General features: G+C 54.1%; 1 protein-coding gene and 1 long non-coding RNA gene across 2 annotated transcripts in view; both read left to right on the forward strand.

Moving 5' to 3' along the window:
* Positions 1 to 6549, forward strand: part of LOC122701934 — a 29131-nt gene extending 22582 nt beyond the window's left edge. Inside the window, exons 2-3 of the long non-coding RNA XR_006343150.1 lie at positions 5759 to 5840; positions 6241 to 6549. This is a non-coding gene — a long non-coding RNA (uncharacterized LOC122701934). The remainder of the gene's footprint in view (positions 1 to 5758; positions 5841 to 6240) is intronic.
* A 4762-nt stretch (positions 6550 to 11311) lies between these two features.
* RADIL (Rap associating with DIL domain) overlaps positions 11312 to 18607 on the forward strand; it is an 84758-nt gene continuing 77462 nt past the window's right edge. The window contains exons 1-3 of the mRNA XM_043915377.1: positions 11312 to 11368; positions 16422 to 16523; positions 17311 to 17380. Of these exons, the coding sequence (XP_043771312.1) occupies positions 16502 to 16523; positions 17311 to 17380 (92 nt within the window). The 5' untranslated portion in view covers positions 11312 to 11368; positions 16422 to 16501. The remainder of the gene's footprint in view (positions 11369 to 16421; positions 16524 to 17310; positions 17381 to 18607) is intronic.

An 18607-nucleotide genomic window follows, 5' to 3' on the forward strand; every position in this document is an offset into this window, starting at 1 on the left:
CATCGTGGGACACCTGGGTCTCTCCAGGTGTGGCTGTTGGGCTTAGTTGCTCCGCAGCATGTGGCATCTTAGTTCCCAACCAGGGATCAAACCTGCATCCCGTGCATTGCAAGGCAGGTTCTTAATCACTGGGCCACCAGGGACGTCCCTTGAGAAGGGACTTTTCAAGGTAATTCCGGTGTGAGCCCAGCAAGAAAAGAGGAGAGTGGTAGAGAAAGCCTCTGTCTTCTGGGAGAATTCATGACAGTCGTGACTAGGATGTTGGCAGAGATTCGGACCCTCGCTTTTCTCATCTGAGCAACGGGGATGTTATCAGCACCCTCCCCGCTCCCGGGGCATTCTAAGGCCAGTGTGGCGTGGTCTCAGGTGGGGTGAGGAGCATGTTACTGGATAACGGACAGAAGGCCCTCATTGTAAAGCAGCTGAGATCTTTGCCTGAGTTGTCTCTGCACTCGTGACCTGGGTGAGGTGGGACTTGTACGTGGTGTCCTTGGACGTCGAGCAGAGGCGGTCCTGAGCCCACTGTTCATGGAGAGGCTCAGCCCTCCCAGGGGCTGATAGTGAGATGCGGGAGGAGAGAAATGAATCGAAGAAGGAATTGTGACGCAAAAAGCAACCGGGACGTAAAGATTCGGAGAATTCTCCGCCTGTCCAGACGTTAAATAGCAGGCACGTGTTCAAAAGGGAACACCGCAGATGTGGCCCGCAGACCATTCGTGAGGAGATTAGTGTCGATGGGGGGACCATGGGCCCATCTGCCTCTGCCCTGAAGCCAGGGCAGAATCCTCCCGGCCGGGGCGAATACATGGAGGAGGGCCGCACGCGAACGCGGGCGCTATTGCTCGGGAAAAGGGAAGAGCCACGAGCAGAGGCAGTTCTGAGATCTCGGGGCGGGACCCGCTGCTCCTGTTTCCAAGGGTGGGGGCGTCTCAGGGGTGGGGTGACCTGCTGAGCTGGGGGGGTGATGATGTCACCCAGGGCCCCCGGAGGGCACAGCGTGGGACCAAAGAAGATGTTCTCCAGCCTGAAGGTCTTGAGGAACTTGCCTTGCTCCCCTTTGGCCTTTTTGGGCCCCATCACCCCTTCCTCCTTTTTTCTAACTCTAACAGATCCCTTCCTTTTTTATTTACTCAGTCTTGGCTGCGCTGAGTCTTTATTGCTGCGATAGGGCTTTCTCTAGTTGCAGTGCTCGGGCTTTTCATTCCGGGGCTTCTCTTGTTGCAGAGCTTAGAACCCTTTCCTTCTTTTTGATATCTTTTTTTTTTTTTTTTAAGTGGGAATGTCTGTCCCACGCCTGTCCCACCGTTGTATTTTGGAAGCACACAGTTTATTTCGTTTCCCAGACTCACAGCTGGAGAGGAGTTTTGCCTCGGAATGGATCGTACTCCCGCGTCTCACCCATGTCTGACTTAGATGTCTTCGCTTGACTCGACTTGCTCACTCAGTCGTGTCTGACTCTTTGCGACCCCGTGGACTGGCGCCCGCCAGGCTCCTCTGTCCATGGGATTCTCCAGGCAAGAATACTGGAGCGGGCTGCATTTCTTCCTCCAGGGGATCTTCCCGACGCGGGGGACGGATGCAGGGATTGAAGTCGCCTCCCCTGCATTGCAGGCGTACTCTGCCACTGAGGCATCGGGGAAGCCCCTCGATGACGTTTCGATGAGACTTTGAACTTTGGGCTTTAGAGGTAATGCTGGGTTGAGTTGAGACTTTTGGGATTGTTGGGATGGAACGAGTGTATTTTATGCTCAAGAAGAACGTACATTCGAGGGGCCCGCGGTGGTACGCTGTGGACACACGAGGAGGTCGTGTGGCCGCCCAGAGACGTTAAGACGTTTCCCCTGTGTCACACAGCAGCGAAGTGACCATGCAGGCACGTCCCGCCCAGCTGTGTCTGGCTCCAAAGCCCCGCCCCGCCAGCTCAGGGTGGGGGTCGACCTTCTGTCCCGGTCTCCCTGGCAGCTCGGCTTGGGAGCCCTTCGCAAAGAGGTACCCTCTTTACTCCCATGAAATGCTGCGGCCACGTGGTCATCTAAGTGGCCGGGCTGGCCACAGAACGCAGATTCTGTTCTCCAGAAAGGAGGCAGAAGGCCCATTTCCCTCCTTTATTTGAACCAGCAGCAACTTGCTAGAAATGCTGACTCTGAAATTTCCCACAGTCTTGTAGGCTGCCAGCTCTGTTCCAGAACATTCTAAACTTTCTCTCTGCATTTCAGCTGTTAAAAGTGACTCCCTCGTCCCCGTACTGGGAAGACAGGTAGACAAGCCGTGGCACGGCCACACGCTGGACTAGTTCTCAGCAGTGAAAAGGAAGGGACCATTGACCCAGGCAACAGCATGGATGAAGCTGACCTGCATTAAGCTGAGTGGAGAAAGCCAAACTCAAAAGGCTGTGCCAGGGGAAAAGAAGAAAAGAGGCTGGAAGCGTTGAGATGATGGCCAAGAATAGTAATGTTAGGAGGGTCCATTTTTTTTTTTTTCAAAGGAAACAAGTTTGTCTTAGATACAGTTTAAGCAGAGAAGAAGTAAGTCCCTGTTTGGCATTCCAAGCACAGTTTCTTTTCATCTAAGAATACACTTGGCTTGATGCAATCAATTCTTTTCAGACAGTAAAATAAAATAAAATAAATGTCTGCAGGGCTTCTGTGTGATCCCGTGTATGAGGTGCTGGAAATGGGGAAGCTATGAGGGGTCAGAGAGCAGAGCATCGGCTACAGGACTGCGGGGAGGGACGGGGCAGCAGGAGGGTGTTTGGGGGGATGGGGGATGGGCCTTTTGTTTCTCTTGGTTTCTCTTGGTTATGGGGGTGGTTATACAACGCTCTTCATTTACCTAAACGTGTATAAAGATGTGCCGCAAAAAGGAGAAATTTTACTGAACGTAAATGGAAAGGAAATTTAAAAACATAAACAGTGAATGCACTGTCCTCTTCAGAATGCCTGCCTAGAGGTTTGTGAAGGAAGAAAAAGGACGCCACAAGGAGTTAAAGAAAACGTTCTCGACTCTTGCGGGCTGTGGGAACTCTGTTTCTTGGGTCTTTGCCCCTGGCCCCTCTCCACTCTCCTGACCACATTCAATAGCGGCAGCTCTGGGTGAAAGACAAGGAAAGTTTTGTGGAGCCCAGAAATAAATAAATAAACTGCTGCATCCCAGTTGCCCTGGCAACCGTGACATCACCCTCGGACCTGAGAGGCTGGCCTCGTGAGGGGCTTGGTGTTTGTTAAAGGGGCAGGGGAGAGGGTGGTCCCGGCTACAGGTGGGGGAGAAAGGTGTCAGCTGCACCCCTTCACGGCTGGCCTCGGAGTCCTGGCCCCCAGCCCAATCAGCGCGGTGTGTAAACTAGCACCTCCTCTCTGGGGTCTCTGGGGGCAGACTCTGTCAAAGGGAACGCTGTGTGTGCCTGTGTTGGTGTCTCTGGTAACGGATGAACACACACTTTGTGGCTTAGTTGTTATTTTATTTTTTTGCCACGTCGCGCTACACACATGATCTTCGTTCCCCGACCAGGGATCGAACCTGTGCCCCCTGAAGTGGAAGCACGGAGTCTTAACCAGTGGACCGCCAGGGAAGTCGCCACACTTAGTGGCTTAAAGCAATGGAAATCGGGCCCCAGTTTGGTTCCCTCTGGAGGCTTGCGGATGCGCCTGCTCCGGGCCTCCCTCCCAGCTTCTGACGGCTGCCGGCACCCTCAGTGTGAAGCTGCCCCAGGCCTGTCTCTGCCCCGGTCTTCACTATGTGTCTCTCCTCTGCTTACAAGGACACCTGTCATGTTGGATAAGGGGCTCGCCCCGCTTCAGTGTGACCTCATCTCAGCTGATTACATCTGCAGCTCTTTACAAATAAGTCAGATTCCGAGGTCCTGGGGGGTCAGGACTTCAGCACAGGAATTTTGGGACGACACAATTCAGCTGTTATGACGCTATTTTTTTGTTGTTCTATTTGCTCTAGTGGTGTAGGTCCAGCATACAGGAAGTACCCCACAAATGCTAAGTGGACCGCACCCGCAGCATTGGGGGTGCAGGGTCTTACCGCTGGACCACAGGGAAGTCTCCCACACCTAGCGCGGACACAGCATACAGTGGTGCTTTATGAATGTTCTGTGCAGTGTACTGCATTGAGCCCTTTGTTCTGAACCACACACTCATTTCTCACGTCTGTGGGAAATGATCGGGTTCCTGGGGTGGGGGCTGGTTTTCGGTGTTTTAGTGGAGTTAACCACCCCCCGCACAGGTGGATGATTCTTGGCAGAGTCCAAGGTGAACCGTCCACTTGCCCGACTCTGAGCCGGTGTGGTCCTGCCCGCCACCCGAGAGAAGGTGTTGGCAGCTCTCATCCCCCAGCCCCCACCCCACTTCCAGCCTGACCTGGAGACGCCTGCAGGGAGTCCTGTCAGGGGCAGGCCCGTGCCATCCCACCTGGGTGATGTCGCTTCCTGACTCTGCCCTGGAGCATCCCCTCTGGAAAGCAGGGGTCGTGATGGATCTGTGGGCCGGTGGAGCTCCTGTGAGGAGGAGACGAGAGACTGGGGTGGACAGAGGCGGGGCTGGGGCTTGGAAGATTCTCTAAAGACACCAGAACATCAGGAATGTTTATCGTTGGAACTTCCGGGAGACCTGGGTTGGATCCCTGGCTTGGGAAGATCCTCTGGAGAAGGGAAAGGCTACCCACTCCAGTATTCTGTTCTGGACAATTCCATGGGCTGTATAGTCCATGGGGTGGCAAAGAGTGAGACACGACTGAGCGACTTTCACTTTTCCTGGTGGTTCAATGATTAGGACTCTGCACAGTTAGTGCAGGGGACACGGGTTCAATCCCTGGTTGGGGAAGTAAGATCCCTCATGTGGCCAAAAAAATTTTTTTAAATAGGAATGTTTACTGTCAAGATGAACTCACCTGGTCGTTCCACCTGTGGATCAATGCCGAGCAGAAATGAGTGCATATGTTCACTACCATGAAAGCTCACAGCAGAGTTACCGTAACAGCCTCAAGCTGGAACGTCCACCTCCAGTAGATAGGATAAATGAATTGTGGTTTGCTCACCTGGCAAAATACTGTGTTGCAATGAAAGCAACCAATTACCCTATCTGACAAAAGTCACGCTGAGCGCAAGGAGCCAGACCCAGAGAGTGTGTGCTGTGTGATCCCACAGATGGGAAAAATCAAGAACCAGCAAAAGTAATCTACAGTGACTGTGTGTGTGTGTGTGGGGGGGTGGTCGGGGGTCAGGTTCCTTGAGGGGTGATGCTCCAGGGAAGGGATGTGAAGGCAGTTTCTAGGGTGTGGGAAAGGAGCTCCCGGCGGGTGTCTGTAAAATCCTTAGAACTGCACCCTGGGGAGCTGTATACTGTGTGTCTGTGACATGTAAAGAAAATTAAATTAGGAAATGAAAGAGCATGCTGCACCCCGAGATTTATTTATTTATTAATATTTTGTCCACACTTCACGACTTGCGGTATCTAAGTTCCCTGACCATGGATTGAACCTGGGCCCTCGGCAGTGAGAGCACAGAGTCCTAATCACTGGGCTGCCAGGGAATTCCCTGAAACCTGATATTTAGCAAATTCGACTTTGGGGATTTGGCTCAAAATGCTGGATAGTCCAAAAAAAAGGTGTAATAGAGAGAGGGAGTGAGGGGAGGGGAGGGGAGCGGAGGCGGGCCCTCCCCACCAGCAGGGCCGAGGGCCCCTGGGGCTCTGTGACTGGGGCTGCTGCCGGCCGCCTTGGCCCAGCTTCCGGGGGTTCTGTGTCTTCCCCCCAGGTTCATGAACCACCGGGTTCCCGCCCACAAGAGGTACCAGCCCACGGAGTACGAGCATGCTGCCAACTGTGCGACCCACGCTGTGAGTCTGGGGGGCCGAGAGCCACAGGAGGGCCGGGAGGCGTCCCATTGCCCTTGGGGTCTGTGTTCTCCTCCCAGAGCGCTGACCCGAGGGGCCCTGTCCCTCAGGCCTTCTTCCGTGGCCCCGGAAGAGGGAGTGGGATCCCGAGGGAAGGCCGTGTGGGTAAATGGGGCTGTGGCTCTGAGCGTGCCTTTCTTTGGCCTTAAGAACCTTCAGTGGCCCCCTAGTACCCAGTACAGTGTCCGGGCTCCGTAGAAGCTCCCAGCGCCAGGTCTTGGCCTGAATGTCGGCCCACCTCCCCCTGCAGTAATCTTGCCCCCAGGCGCCAGCATCCTGAGCCCCATCTGCTGTTTCCAAACTAGAAGGCACGACCCAACATCTTTGCACATGCTGTTCCCAGGGCCTGGAATACTTGCCATCTCCCCCATGAAATCCTGCTCTGGGCAGCAGTCCTTAAACCTCTGGGCCCCTTTGAGGATCTTAGGAAGATCCGGACCTATGCTGTCCAGCTTCGTAGCTACTGGCCTCACGCAGCTGAAATATGGCACGTCTGAACTGAGGTGTGCTGTGAGTGTAGACTACACGGCAGCTTTTGAAGACTCAGCATGAAAAAAAGAATGCAAGATATCTTAATTCTCTTTATATTAATGATGTGTTGAAATGATACTTTGGATATATTGGACTAAGCAGAATATATCAATAAAGTCAGTTTCACCTTTTTTTAAATTTTTAAATAAAATTTTTTCATTTTTTTCATTTTTAAAATGTGGCTACTAGAAAATCTAAAATTACCTGTGCTGGGACTTCCCTGGTGGTCCAGTGGCTAAGACTCTGTGCTCCTAGTGCAGGGGGCCCCGGGTTCGATCCCTGGTCAGGGAACTAGACCCCACATGCCGCAACTAAGAGTTTGCAGGCTGCAACTAAAGATCCTGCACACGGCAGTGAGGATTGAAGACGCCAAGTGCCACAGCTAAGACTCGGCGCGGCCAAGTACATAAATTAAAAATAATTAAAAGGAAAGTTTCTTGTGCCACCTGCATTGTATTAAGTAGTTCTATCGGCTGGAGCTACTGTAGATTCTCTCTCCAAAATAAGTGCTCCTAACACACAGAATTAGACAAAGTCTTTTGGAGACCCTGTACCCCAACCCCCTCCCCTCCAGGGCTTTGGAGAACTCTGAGACTTCTCAGAGGAACCAATGGATAAACCAAGATCTGAAGATTGAGTTTTCCAGGTAGACATTGTGGGGAGGGACGTCTTCGGAGAGAACCCTGTGGGCAACAACGCGGCCGTGTGAAGCATCATGGCCAGCCTAGGGTGCTCGAGGCCGGGTTAGCAGTGGACATGGAGGATGGGGGCAGCAGCCAGAGATGCGTCCTGAAGACAGGAGATCCCGGCTTCCTGTTTCACCGCTACATCGTCTAGAGCTATGCTGTCCACTGTCCTGGTGTAGCTGTTGGATTTGAAGCTGAAACCAGTTAAGGTGAAATAAAATGAAGACGGCAAGGCCTTAGTGGTACAGCCACATTTCACGTGCTCGGCAGCTGTGTGGGCTTGGAGGCTACCATCCTGGGCAATGCAGGTCTGGAACCTTCCCTCCACCATGGGAATTCTGTGGGGCAGTGCAGGTCTAGAATGTTTCTACCATGGTAGGGAGTTCTGTTGGGCAGTGCAGGTCTGGAGAAAACGCGTGGGGGTCGCCCAGGGGCTCCGCACTTGCCTGGCCCCGGCTCCAGAGCCCGACCTTGCAGCACCGCCCCCTCCCTGCCTCCAGCTCTGGATCATCCCCAGCATCCTCGGCAGTTCCAACCTCTACTTCCTGTCGGATGATGACTGGGAGACCATCTCCGCCTGGATCTATGGCCTCGGGCTCTGTGGGCTGTTCGTGGTGTCCACCGTGTTCCATACCATCTCCTGGAAGAAGAGCCACCTCAGGTACCTGCTGCCCAGCCCACAGGTGGGGGCGTGTGCGTGGTGGGGTCACCAGGGCTGGTGCCCACGGCGGGCCGAGGGGGAGGCGAGATGCCTCGGGCTGTGCTTGGCTGAGCAGAGGGGGGCCCAGGATGGAAGGCCTTGTGCCACGTTTGCTTCAGGCCGGTGGGGTTGAGTCCCCTCGGGGGACCCCCCTCACCCTCAGAAGCCTCGTTTGCTCCCCTCTGAGCAGCCAGAAGAGCAAGCTCCTCACTCCCAGGTCAATATGAGGGACCCTTAGCTGTCACAGTAACTGCCCGTTTCTGGGCACCCCTAGGTTCCGGGCACTCGGCATCTGTCACTTTGGATCTCTCCAAAAATTCTGCAGTGTAGGCTTTAGCATCCTGGATTTTAATTTTGATTTGTTTTGTGGTAAATATGCATGGTGTAAAATTTACCATCTTGACCATTTCCAAGTGTACCATCCAGTGGCATTAAGCACATTAACACTGTTGTACAACCATCACCACCATCCACCCTGTGAATATTTTCATCTTCCCAAACTGAGGCCCTGTCTCCGTTAAACGCTAACTCCGCATCTCCTCCCAGCCCCTGGCACTGCCCTTCTACTTTCTGTCTCTATGAGTTGTCTGCTCTGTACACCCCATGTAGGTGGGATCATATACTGCTTACCCTTTTGTGAGCACAACATCCTCAGAATTCATCCTCGTCATAGCACGTGTCAGAATTGCCTTCCTTCTCAAGGCTGAATCATGTCTCACTGTGCAGTTGTTTATCCATTCCAGAGGCACTTGGGGTGCCTCTGCCTTTTGTCACTGGCTTCTTTGACTGACTGAGACTCATCCCGGGGCTCATCCACGTTGCAGCTTACAGAATCCCGGTTCTTGTGGATGACGACTCTGAATTTGGAAGGTGACAGGACAGGCTAAAGGTCACCTCGCTGGTCGTGTCCAAGCCAGAACTGATTCCAGGACTCCAGGGCCCCCACAGAGTGAGGGGACGCTCTGGTCCATTGTAGCAGCCGCAATGACCACTGATCCCCATGTCCAGCGCCCCTCCTGCCCCCCAGAAGCCCTGTGACTGCTGTGTCCCACCCGTCCTGCCCCTATTCTTTCCGTGGGTCCTGCTGGACCCCACTGTACGCTGCTGTAACGAATTCCCACACACGGAGCGTCCTGAAGCAACAGGAGCTTAGCCGCTCCCGGTTTAGGAGGCCAGAGTCTGAGACTAGCGAGTCAGTGGGGCCACGTCTCCAGGGGGGGACCCCGTGTTTCCTTTCCGGCTTCTGGTGGCTCCTGTGGTTCCTCGGCTTGTGGCCGCGTCACTCCAGTCTCCACCTCTGTCTCCATAGGCCTGCCTTCTGTGCATCTGTGTGTCCCGGTCCCCCCTCTCCTTTTCCTTCTAAAGACACCAGTCCCTGGGCGTGGGGCCCCACACATCAGTGGTGTGACTGTGCCGCCCTCTGGTGTCCTCATCTGTGATGTGGTGGATGAAATAACGGCCCCTACCTGCCCAGGTGGGATTAAAGAGGTCATGCTTAAGAGCTTTGCACGGTGCTCTGATTACAGAATGTGCTCTGTACATGTCAGCTGTTGTCACTCGCTGTATTTCTAGGGAGAAAATCAGTTAGCCCAGCATCAGATACAAAACACTGGCCGTTTAGAGGGCTGCAGTGACCAGACTGAATCACAGTTTGTATTCGTTATCTACTGCCGAGTAACAAATTATCCTGAATCATGGAGACTTCAAATAATGATCAACTCCAATTCTCTCTCTCTAAGCTTCAGAGAGGCAGGAATTGGGGAGCTTCTCTGTGTGGTTCTGGTCCAAGGTTGCTGAAGTGGTCAAGATGCTGCCGGGGCTTCCAGGGGCTGGAGAAGCCACTTCCAAGGCTGCTGCCTTGCAGGGCTGGCGCATCAGTGCTGGATCCTTGGGGGGTGCTTGGTTGTTCCCACGTGGACCTCTCCACGGCCCCGTGGCTTGTTCCCCTCCGTAGTTAGCGATCCAAGAGAACAAGGCGGAGGTTGTCATGTCTTTATGATTGAGCCTCAGAAGCCACACACCGACACTTGTGCAACCTCACATGGGTTCCACATGTTTGGTGTACTCGTTGTGGGAAGGGCTGATGAGGGTGTGAGGACCAGGAGGTGGGGCTCCTTGGGTACCATTTTGGAGGCTGCACCACGCTGGCCAGACGTGTTAAGGAGTGTCGCCTGCCCTTGAAGGTGAGGTCATAATGGAAACAGGTGACGTGTGTGAGCACTTCCTGTTCTGTGTGGTGCTGAGTCCTGACCCTCTTCACCCTCACCCTGTGGTAGGATGCCAGTATTCCTCCCCGTTTCACAGATGAGGGAGCTGAGACCGCGGAGAGCAGGTACTTGCTCAGGGTCATCGTTCCTCCGTGGTGGGGTTGGCATCTGAACCCAGGCCTTCTGGCTCCAGAGCTGGGACCTGAACTGGAATACCAGAACCCAGAGGGTCTTCAGGGGCACCTAGGTTTGCTGGTTTAGTGAAAAGAGACTAAATATTTAATTTTCCATGTTTTCTTCTGCTTGCCGTGCTTCTATTGAGTATTTTTTAGTTCACTTTTATTTTTTTTAACTGAAGCGTAGTTGGTTTACAATCTTCTGTTAGTTTCAGGTGTATAGCAAAGTGATTCAGTTATACACACACACACATGTACTTTTTCAGATTCTCTTCCCATATAGGTTATTAAAAATGTTGAGTATAGTTGAATTTTTTTCATTATTTAATGGAAGTATCATTGATGTACAGCATAAGTTACAGGTGTACAATTAGTGATTCACAATTTTTTAAAGATTATATTCCACTTATAGTTACTGCGAAACACTGGCTCTATTCCCCGTGGTGTATGATACGTCCTTGTAGCTTATTTTATTGTGTTTTATTACTCAATATTTATTTAGCCACATCTCAAGGGATGCAGGATCTTAGTTCCCTAACCAGGGATTGAACCGGGGCCACCGCAGAGAAAGCACCCAGTCCTACCCACTGGACCGCAGGGGAACTCCCCTCCTAGCTTATTTTATAGGCAACAGTTTGTATCTCTTCATCGCCTTCCGCCCCTCCCCTCTCCCCGCCCCACTGGTGACCTCCTCTGTTCTCTATGTCTGTGAGTCTGTCTTTTGCAGACTGTGTTTTTCTCTCTCTGTTGTGAGTCTGTGTTTTTTTAAGCTACTGAATTTTTTATCATTTGAAATCTTTCGAAAAGCCCAGAATGTAAAACAGGATGCAGAGCTGCTTTGATCAAAGTAGAAGAGGAGGATGTCAGGGGAGGAGGGTCCTTGATGGGACCCCCGAGGTGTCTCCGTTCAGCCCCTGGGGTGACAGGGAGCCTGGCTGGAAAAGCACTGCCTTGGTTGCTCGCAGATGGGGACACTGAGGCCCGAGAGGTCGTGGCTGGCTGGAGGCTCACCAGCCCTGCGCCCAGGCCGCCCCCAGCCCCGCACAAAGCCCGTCTGTCCAGGTTGGGCCCCCGTAACCCGCCTTCTCTGCTGCAGGACGGTAGAGCACTGTCTGCACATGTCGGACCGCATGGTCATCTACTTCTTCATTGCGGCCTCCTACGCGCCCTGGTGAGTGTCCCTGCGGGTCCCCGAGTGAGGCGGGGGCTGGGGCTGGCTTCCTCTCCTTCACTTCTTCAAATCTCCCTGCACGTTTGGCTGGGTGATCTGTGACCTCAGCACAAGAATGTAGGTGAAAGGGCGTCCTCCACGCCTTCTCCTTCCTAGAAGCCATGACTTAGCGCCAGTTTCCTGTGTATCCTTCCAGGGTGATTTTGTGTAGAAAAGAGCAAATGTGTATGTACGTGTATATGTATAGACATGCATTTGCATACATGCATATGCATATATGCAAATACACACACACACATATATATTCACACTTACACTTTCCTACTTTATTTTTTTAAAGTCTTTATTGATCTTGTTACAATATTGCTTCTGTTTTACCTTTTGGTTTTTTGGCCACGAGGCACGTGGAACCCCAGCTCCCTGACCAGGGATCCAACCGAGACCCCTGCCTTGGAGGGTGACGTCTTAACCAGTGGACCACCAGGGAAGTCCCTATTCTTTCCTACGTTCATGCTCTCAGTAGCTCGGTGGTGTCTGACTCTTTGTGACCCCATGGACTGCAGCCCTCCAGGCTCCTCTGTCCACGGGGATTCTCCAGGCAAGATACTGGGGTGGGTAGCCATGCCCTCCTCCAGGGGATCTTCCCCACCCAGGGATCAAGCCCAGGTCTCCCACGTTGCAGGCAGATTCCTACTTGAGTAGAAAAGGAAGGATACTGTTATAGTCGCTGAAGTCAGCTTTCACTCTCTTAGTCATGTTCTGGGGGACCTCTTTTCATATTAGTACCATGAAGATTTCCCCATTCCTTTGTTATAGCAGCATAATATTCCCCGGCCGCCCCTCCTTATGAGTGTTTATGACGTCAGGACGCCCCTTCCTTCGCTGTAACGCACAGGGCTGCCGTGAATGTCCTTGCTGATGGGTCATTCAGCATATGTGCCTGGTTGGGTTGCCTGGAAACAGGTGAAACTGCTGAGCCAGCCTGTTCAGAGCTACAGAAGCCCCAGGTTCTTAAGCCGAGCCTCATCTTTGTGGGGTGAACGCCGAACTTGGAGGCCCAGTGGCAGGAGTGGGCCTTAGTCCCTTGGCTAACTGTTGCCAAGGCACCTTGCACAGAGTGTACCGGTTTAAACTCCCCCGGCAGGGACCTCCCTGGGGGTCTGGTGGTTGAGAAACCGTCTGCCGGTGCAGGGGGGACGTGGATCCAGTCCCTGGGCCGGGAAAGCTCTCATATTTTGCAGTGTGACTGCGCTCATGGACCACAGCTGCTGACCCTGCTCTCTAGGGCCCGGGAGCCACAGCTGCGGAAGCCGGCCCACCCTGGAGCCTGTGCGTGTTGGCTTCCAAGGCGTGGGAGCTACAGAAAGGCTTGTCCCAATTTTGCCCAGGGAACTCCAATGTTTGGCTGTCGTAAATGGAGTGTTCTTTTTCATTATGTCAACTAATAAGTGGGTTTAGTTGGTGCACATGAAGGCGACTTGCCTTCGGACCACGTTTTGTTGAGATGTGCCTGGGGGGGGTCCACACAGGGAATTCCCACATCCCGCGGCCGGCCCCCCCGGATGGAGAAGCCATGTGTCCAGCCCCTCCCCAGCCCGCGGCTCCCGGGGTTGGTGTCCACATCCCGTGGTCGGCCGTCTTGGGGCAGCTTTGCCCGATGTCATCTTCCATGTGAAGGGAATCATCATTCTTTCCGGTCTCGCTTTCAGGCGGCCTTGTGTGGTGAGGGTCACGGAGTCACGGTCCAGACTCCTTGCTGGGCAGTGTTCTGGATGAATGAACCAGAGGCGTCCGTCTCCTGTGACAGGCAGTCTGCAGGGTTTCCAAGCTTGGGGTGATTATGGATCCACGGCGGGTCCTCTGGTTGTTCTCGTGAGGGTGTGGCGGTGAACTGAGGAGTGGGTGGGGCTTGAAGCAGGATATTCACTTGGCTTTATTTTATTTGTTCTGTGGACCGTTTTTAAAGTCTTTATTGAATTTGTTACAGCATTGCTTCTGTTTCACATTTTGGTTTTTTGGCTGTGAGTCATTTGGTTTCTCACCTCCCGATCAGGGATTGAATCTGCTCTCCCCCTGCATCAAAAGGCGAAGTCTTAACCACTGGACCGTTAGGGAAGTCCTTGGTTTTATCTTTTGGACCGAAGGATGATGCCTTGGGAGCAAGGAGGTGCAAGGAGGCTGATGCAAGGAGCTGGGAGAGAGATGGTTGTGGCCGGGGCCATGGCAGTGGCCTTGGAGTTGAGAGGATGGATGGATGGATGGTAAATGTATTTACAGGAAACTGAGGGGGAACTGTGAGTGACTGAAGGTGGGGAGGAATACCCAGGTTTCTGGCTTCCCCCAGGAAATCGGCCCATGCTGCTGTCAGCCTGGAGACGTGACCAGAGGCAGCCCGTGCCCAGCTGAGCTTTATGGGAGGAGGGCACGTATAAACCAGGATGCTCTGGTTGTCAGATGCCCGGTGGGCTGGTGTACGCGGGCCCCGGAAAGAACGGCCAGTCCCGGGTTAGGGGCTGCTGTGGGTAGGTGGGGGCCCCTGGAGATGCAGAGAGCAGCAGAGGGAAGCCAGGAACGATGGGAGGGTGCCTCCCGATGGCTCCGGGCCGCCCCAGGCACCACCTGCAGTTTCCAGGAGTCGGGTGATCTCTGGTTTCTTTTTGGATGTTGCGAGTTAGAGTAAAGCTAGCTTTTGTGCTCTGCCGCAGTAACCGTCCTTGAGTGAGATTTCTGGAACCACCCTCTGACTGTCCCCTCGCCTTGGCTGGTTCAATGCCTGGGTTTCTGTCCTTTATCCCTGATGCTGACGGTCTGGGCACCGACTCTGTGCCCATCGAATGCTGGTGTCTGAGGATGTGGCTGTGAACAGAGACACAGGCCTCTGTCCTTGTGGGACTTAGCGTCTCCCGGAGGAAGTGGCCTTTGTCCCGACACTGACGCAGAGATAGAACCGCCACTCTGGTCCAAGCTGTGGAGGGGGGACGCAGGAGCCGAGGAGGGGAGATGTTTCCTGGTTTGCGAGCTGTGTCAGGGGGGAAGGGTCGGCAGAACCTGGTGGTTGACCGGATGTGGGGTTGAGAGAGGATCAGAGGCGATGACAGTGTCCTACCTGGACACCCGGCTGCATGGGGGAACAGAGACGGGAGACAAGGGTTTATGGAGTGATTTGTGGGTAGTTTTCTTCACGGTGCTCTGTTTGAGGGGGTGGAGGCGTGAATGACTCTGGGTCCCCCCATCCCTGCCTCAATCTGAAAAAAACTCTGTGTTTTGGTTTTTATTTTTGTTCTTTAAAATTTTATTTATTTATTTTTGGCTGCGCTGGGTCTTGGTTGCTGTGTAGGTTTTCTCTAGTTGCGGCTAGCAGGGGCTATGTCTCTTTGCGGTGGCTCCTCTTGTTGCGGAGCGCGGGCTCTCGGCTGCTCAGACTTCAGTGGGGGCGGCTCCTGGCTCTACAGCGCAGGCTCAGTAGCTGTGGCACAGGGGTTTGGTTGCTCTGAGACAGGTGCGATCTTCCCAGACCAGGGATCAAACCCGCGTCTTCTGCATTGGCAGGCAGCATCTTTACTGCTGAGCCACCAGGGAAGCCCCTTTATTTTCGTTTTTGATAGATTAGACTTACATACAAGATTCTAGCATATCACCTTTACTTAAAGAAGGGGTCTAAAAGGTGGTCGAAAGGCTCCGGCATTGCTGAAAGAGAACAGTTGTGGCATCAGACCGCACGAGGCCCTGGTCCTCTGATGAGCCCTTCCAGAGCCGCGTGTCCTGGGATAACTGCCGAGTCTGTCCGAGCCTCAGTCTCCTGAACTTTACAATGGAGGCAGTGATATTTAATACCCCGTCCCCCAGCTGTTGTGAAGAGGGACAATGGTGACCTGCACACAGATGCCATTCACGCAATTAACCAGGCAGGGAGGACCGTGTCACGAATGATCGAGAAAACTGTCTGGGTCAAGGGTGACACAGAAGCTTCCTTTCAGCAGTGCTTCAGAAAACTACTAATAATCGAGTCATAAATATTGAGGAGGACAGAAGACAAGTCACCGTCTTCTGGAACCAGAGCCCCTTCTGCAGGAATCTAGCGTGCTTCTGTGCAGTCAGGTTGTACAGACGGCGGCACAGGCCGGAGGCAGGAATGCATGCACGCGGGGCTGGAGAGAGGGCTTAGGACCAGCCTCCTGGCCTGGGGCACAGGCCTGCATTGTCCGGGGCCCCTGGCTCTGCAGCCATTTCCTAAGCTGGGGTCCCCATCCTCCGAGCTCTAATGCCTGATGACCTGAGGTGGAACTGATGTAATAATAATAATAAAAAATAAAGTGTATAATAAGTGTAATGTGCTTGAATCATCACGAAACCATCCCCTCCCCAGTCCATGGAAAAATTGTCTTCCATGAAACCCGTCCCTGGTCCCTCAAAGGTTGGGGACAGCTGGAGCCAAAGCCTAAGCCAACAGCTGGAGCCAAAGGCCGGGCTCTGTAGGCACCTGGCCCAGGAGACAGCACTTGGCCCGAGCAGCGGAGAGAAAAACCCACTTTTCTGGGAGCCTGGGGAGAGAGTCTCAGGAATGGGGAGGGAAGGAAGGAGTTCCTCCTGCAAAGTCCCGTCTACTGCCAGACTGCTGGCTGCAGAGGGAGAAATTCACGAGGCCCAGCTCAGCTGTCACCCAGCAAGCAGGACTTGCCTGGTGGTCCAGTGGGTAGGAGTCCGCCTGCCAATGCAGGGGACACGGGTTCGATCCCTGCCCTGGGAAGATACTGCGAGCTGCGGGGCAACTAATTCCGGGCGCCAGGAAACGCCCTCTGGTTTGAGATGCCCTTTTTCTTCATGCTGGGACATCCTCAGTGTTGCTGACTTGGCTCGAATAATTGCATACAGTTTCGTCTTCTCTGTCTCTCCACGTGTCCTCTGTGAGGGGCCACATCCCACACGTGCAGCCACAGGGGACAGGGGTTCTGTGGGGTCTGTGTCCCTGGGAGGGGCTGGCTGTGGAAGGCGAGGTCCCAGGCCCGCCCCGGCACCCCCTCAGGCCCCTGTGCCCTCCCGTCCTGCCTCCCAGGCTGAACCTCCGCGAGCTGGGCCCCTGGGCCTCCCACATGCGGTGGCTGGTGTGGATCATGGCCTCGGTCGGCACCGTCTATGTCTTCTTCTTCCATGAGCGGTAAGCCGGGGCCGGGGGAGAGGGGGCGGGGTCTCGGGGGGGCCGGGTGCCTCCATCAGGGCCTCCTCCCTGCCCCTGGCGGGACGAGACCGCAGGATGTGCCCAGAAGCTTGTGGGCACACAGCCACGCCTGTCTCCCCTGTGTCTAGGCCCATCGGCGGTCCCTAGGCCCACAGTCCATAGGGTCAGTGTGAGGAGGTTAAAATTAAAAGGTCATTGTTGGGGCTTTACCTGCTGAATGGGGTCTTCCTGAAGCTGTGTTAGCAGGTAAGAAGGAGGGTGTCCCAGGGCCGCCCATCCCCTTCCATCCTGCTGAGAGACAGGATGGAAATGAGGACGTGGGGGAAGGAAACAGCTGGAGAAGGGAAAGGCAGCCGCACACCCCTGGACTGTCCGAGGACGGCAGACGGGAGTTGGTTGGTGCAGCCGCTCGGATGGATGGAGAGCGATTGCTCGAGCCTTGTGGTGAAAGGTGCTGGGATCGAATAGTAATGCCTGCCCTGGGTTGAGCAAGGGAGGAGCCCCCAGGCACGCTATGCCCACCCAGCATTTGCCACTCTCGAATGTCAGTTCACGGGTGTGGAAACCAAGCCTCAGAGAGGGACAGGCACCTGCCCACGGCCACCTGGCTCTGCCAGCACTTACTGGGTGCAGCTGGATGAAACCCGAGCTCAGGGGTGCTGGCCAGGGGACAGAGTCCCCTTCCATTACTCTTGCGGTGGGGGTGTCCCCTCCCAACCCCAATGGGGGAGGTGCTGCTCACCGGGAGGCCTTGTCTTCCTGGCAGGTACAAGCTGGTGGAGCTGCTCTGCTATGTCGTCATGGGCTTCTTCCCCGCCCTGGTCGTCCTTTCCATGGTAAGTCACCCCCACCTGCTGTGGGGCTTGCGTCTGGCTGGAGGGGGCCCCGAGTGGTACTGGAGATGGTGAGGTTGAGCCTGCTGCCCCGGCAGATGGCGATCTGAGGCCAGGGGTCCGCATGACTCGCCTGCCAAGGCGGGAGACGTGCAGGTCACCCTGGGCTCGGCTCCTCGGTTCTGGGGCTCCTCCTCTCTCTGCTTCACCTCAGCGGGTTCATCAGTCCCTCTGGGCTCCAGTTTTCCTGCTTATTTAGGGATCAGCTAAGAAAACTCAGGGAAAGGGACTGGAAGGGTGCCTGCAACAGAGTAAGTCCCTGCTGGCTAAATTAAATCTATAATAATAATAACATAGGTGGCCATGGAGGCGGAGCTGAGTCTCCAGCTTGTGACAGCCCCCTTAGCGTTCCTACTCAACATTTTCCCTGTGAAAACGTGAGTTGTTTGTTGTTCAGTCGCTAAGTCGTGTCCGACTCTTTTGCGACCCCATGGATTGCAGCATGCCAGACTTCCCAGTTCTTCACTGTCTCCCAGAGTTTGCTCAAATTCATGTCCATTGAGTTGGTAATGTATGTCCATTGAGTCCGTAACGTGAGTTATCTAATGCCTCTTCATGAGAAACAGAAAAGATATACAACAAACCATTACGGATGGTTAACAGGCACATCTATGTGGATATGCAGACATGATGACTTGTGTGCTCTTCTTTTACAAAAAAAATGGGATCACGCTGTACAAACTGCTCTCCCACACGCTTGTCTCACTTGGCGTGATGTTGAGGGCCCGTCACGCAGAGCCGCAGAGCCGTACCTGCCTCGGGAGAGTGTTGTGAAGATGGCATCGGGTAACTCACGTCAGGCCCTTAGGGCGGGGCATGGCAAGCAGTCCATGCTGAGAAGTGCTACTGTGATATGTCTTTAATAGTCAGGCATCACCCCATGGAGGGCTGGGTGCGTGCTTGTACATACCTTCAATGAAAAGCTCCCCAGCTGTTCCGAAGACCAAGGTGGGTCCCCACATGGGGAGGTAGATAAATCCCCACGAGACTGCATTGTGGAATTGATGTATCAGATTGACAGGCGGGGCCCGAGCCCCCTTATCTTAAGTGATCTGTCCCTCTGGGCGCGTACATGCTTATGAAGTGCGTACCGTGTATTGTGTGCATATAGACGAGTCTGGAAGGATACCATCAGACACTTATTGGTGGTGAGCAGTGAGACCTCTGGGA

This window comes from Cervus elaphus, chromosome 10 (assembly GCF_910594005.1).
Source record: "Cervus elaphus chromosome 10, mCerEla1.1, whole genome shotgun sequence".
Taxonomy (NCBI): Eukaryota; Metazoa; Chordata; class Mammalia; order Artiodactyla; family Cervidae; genus Cervus; species Cervus elaphus.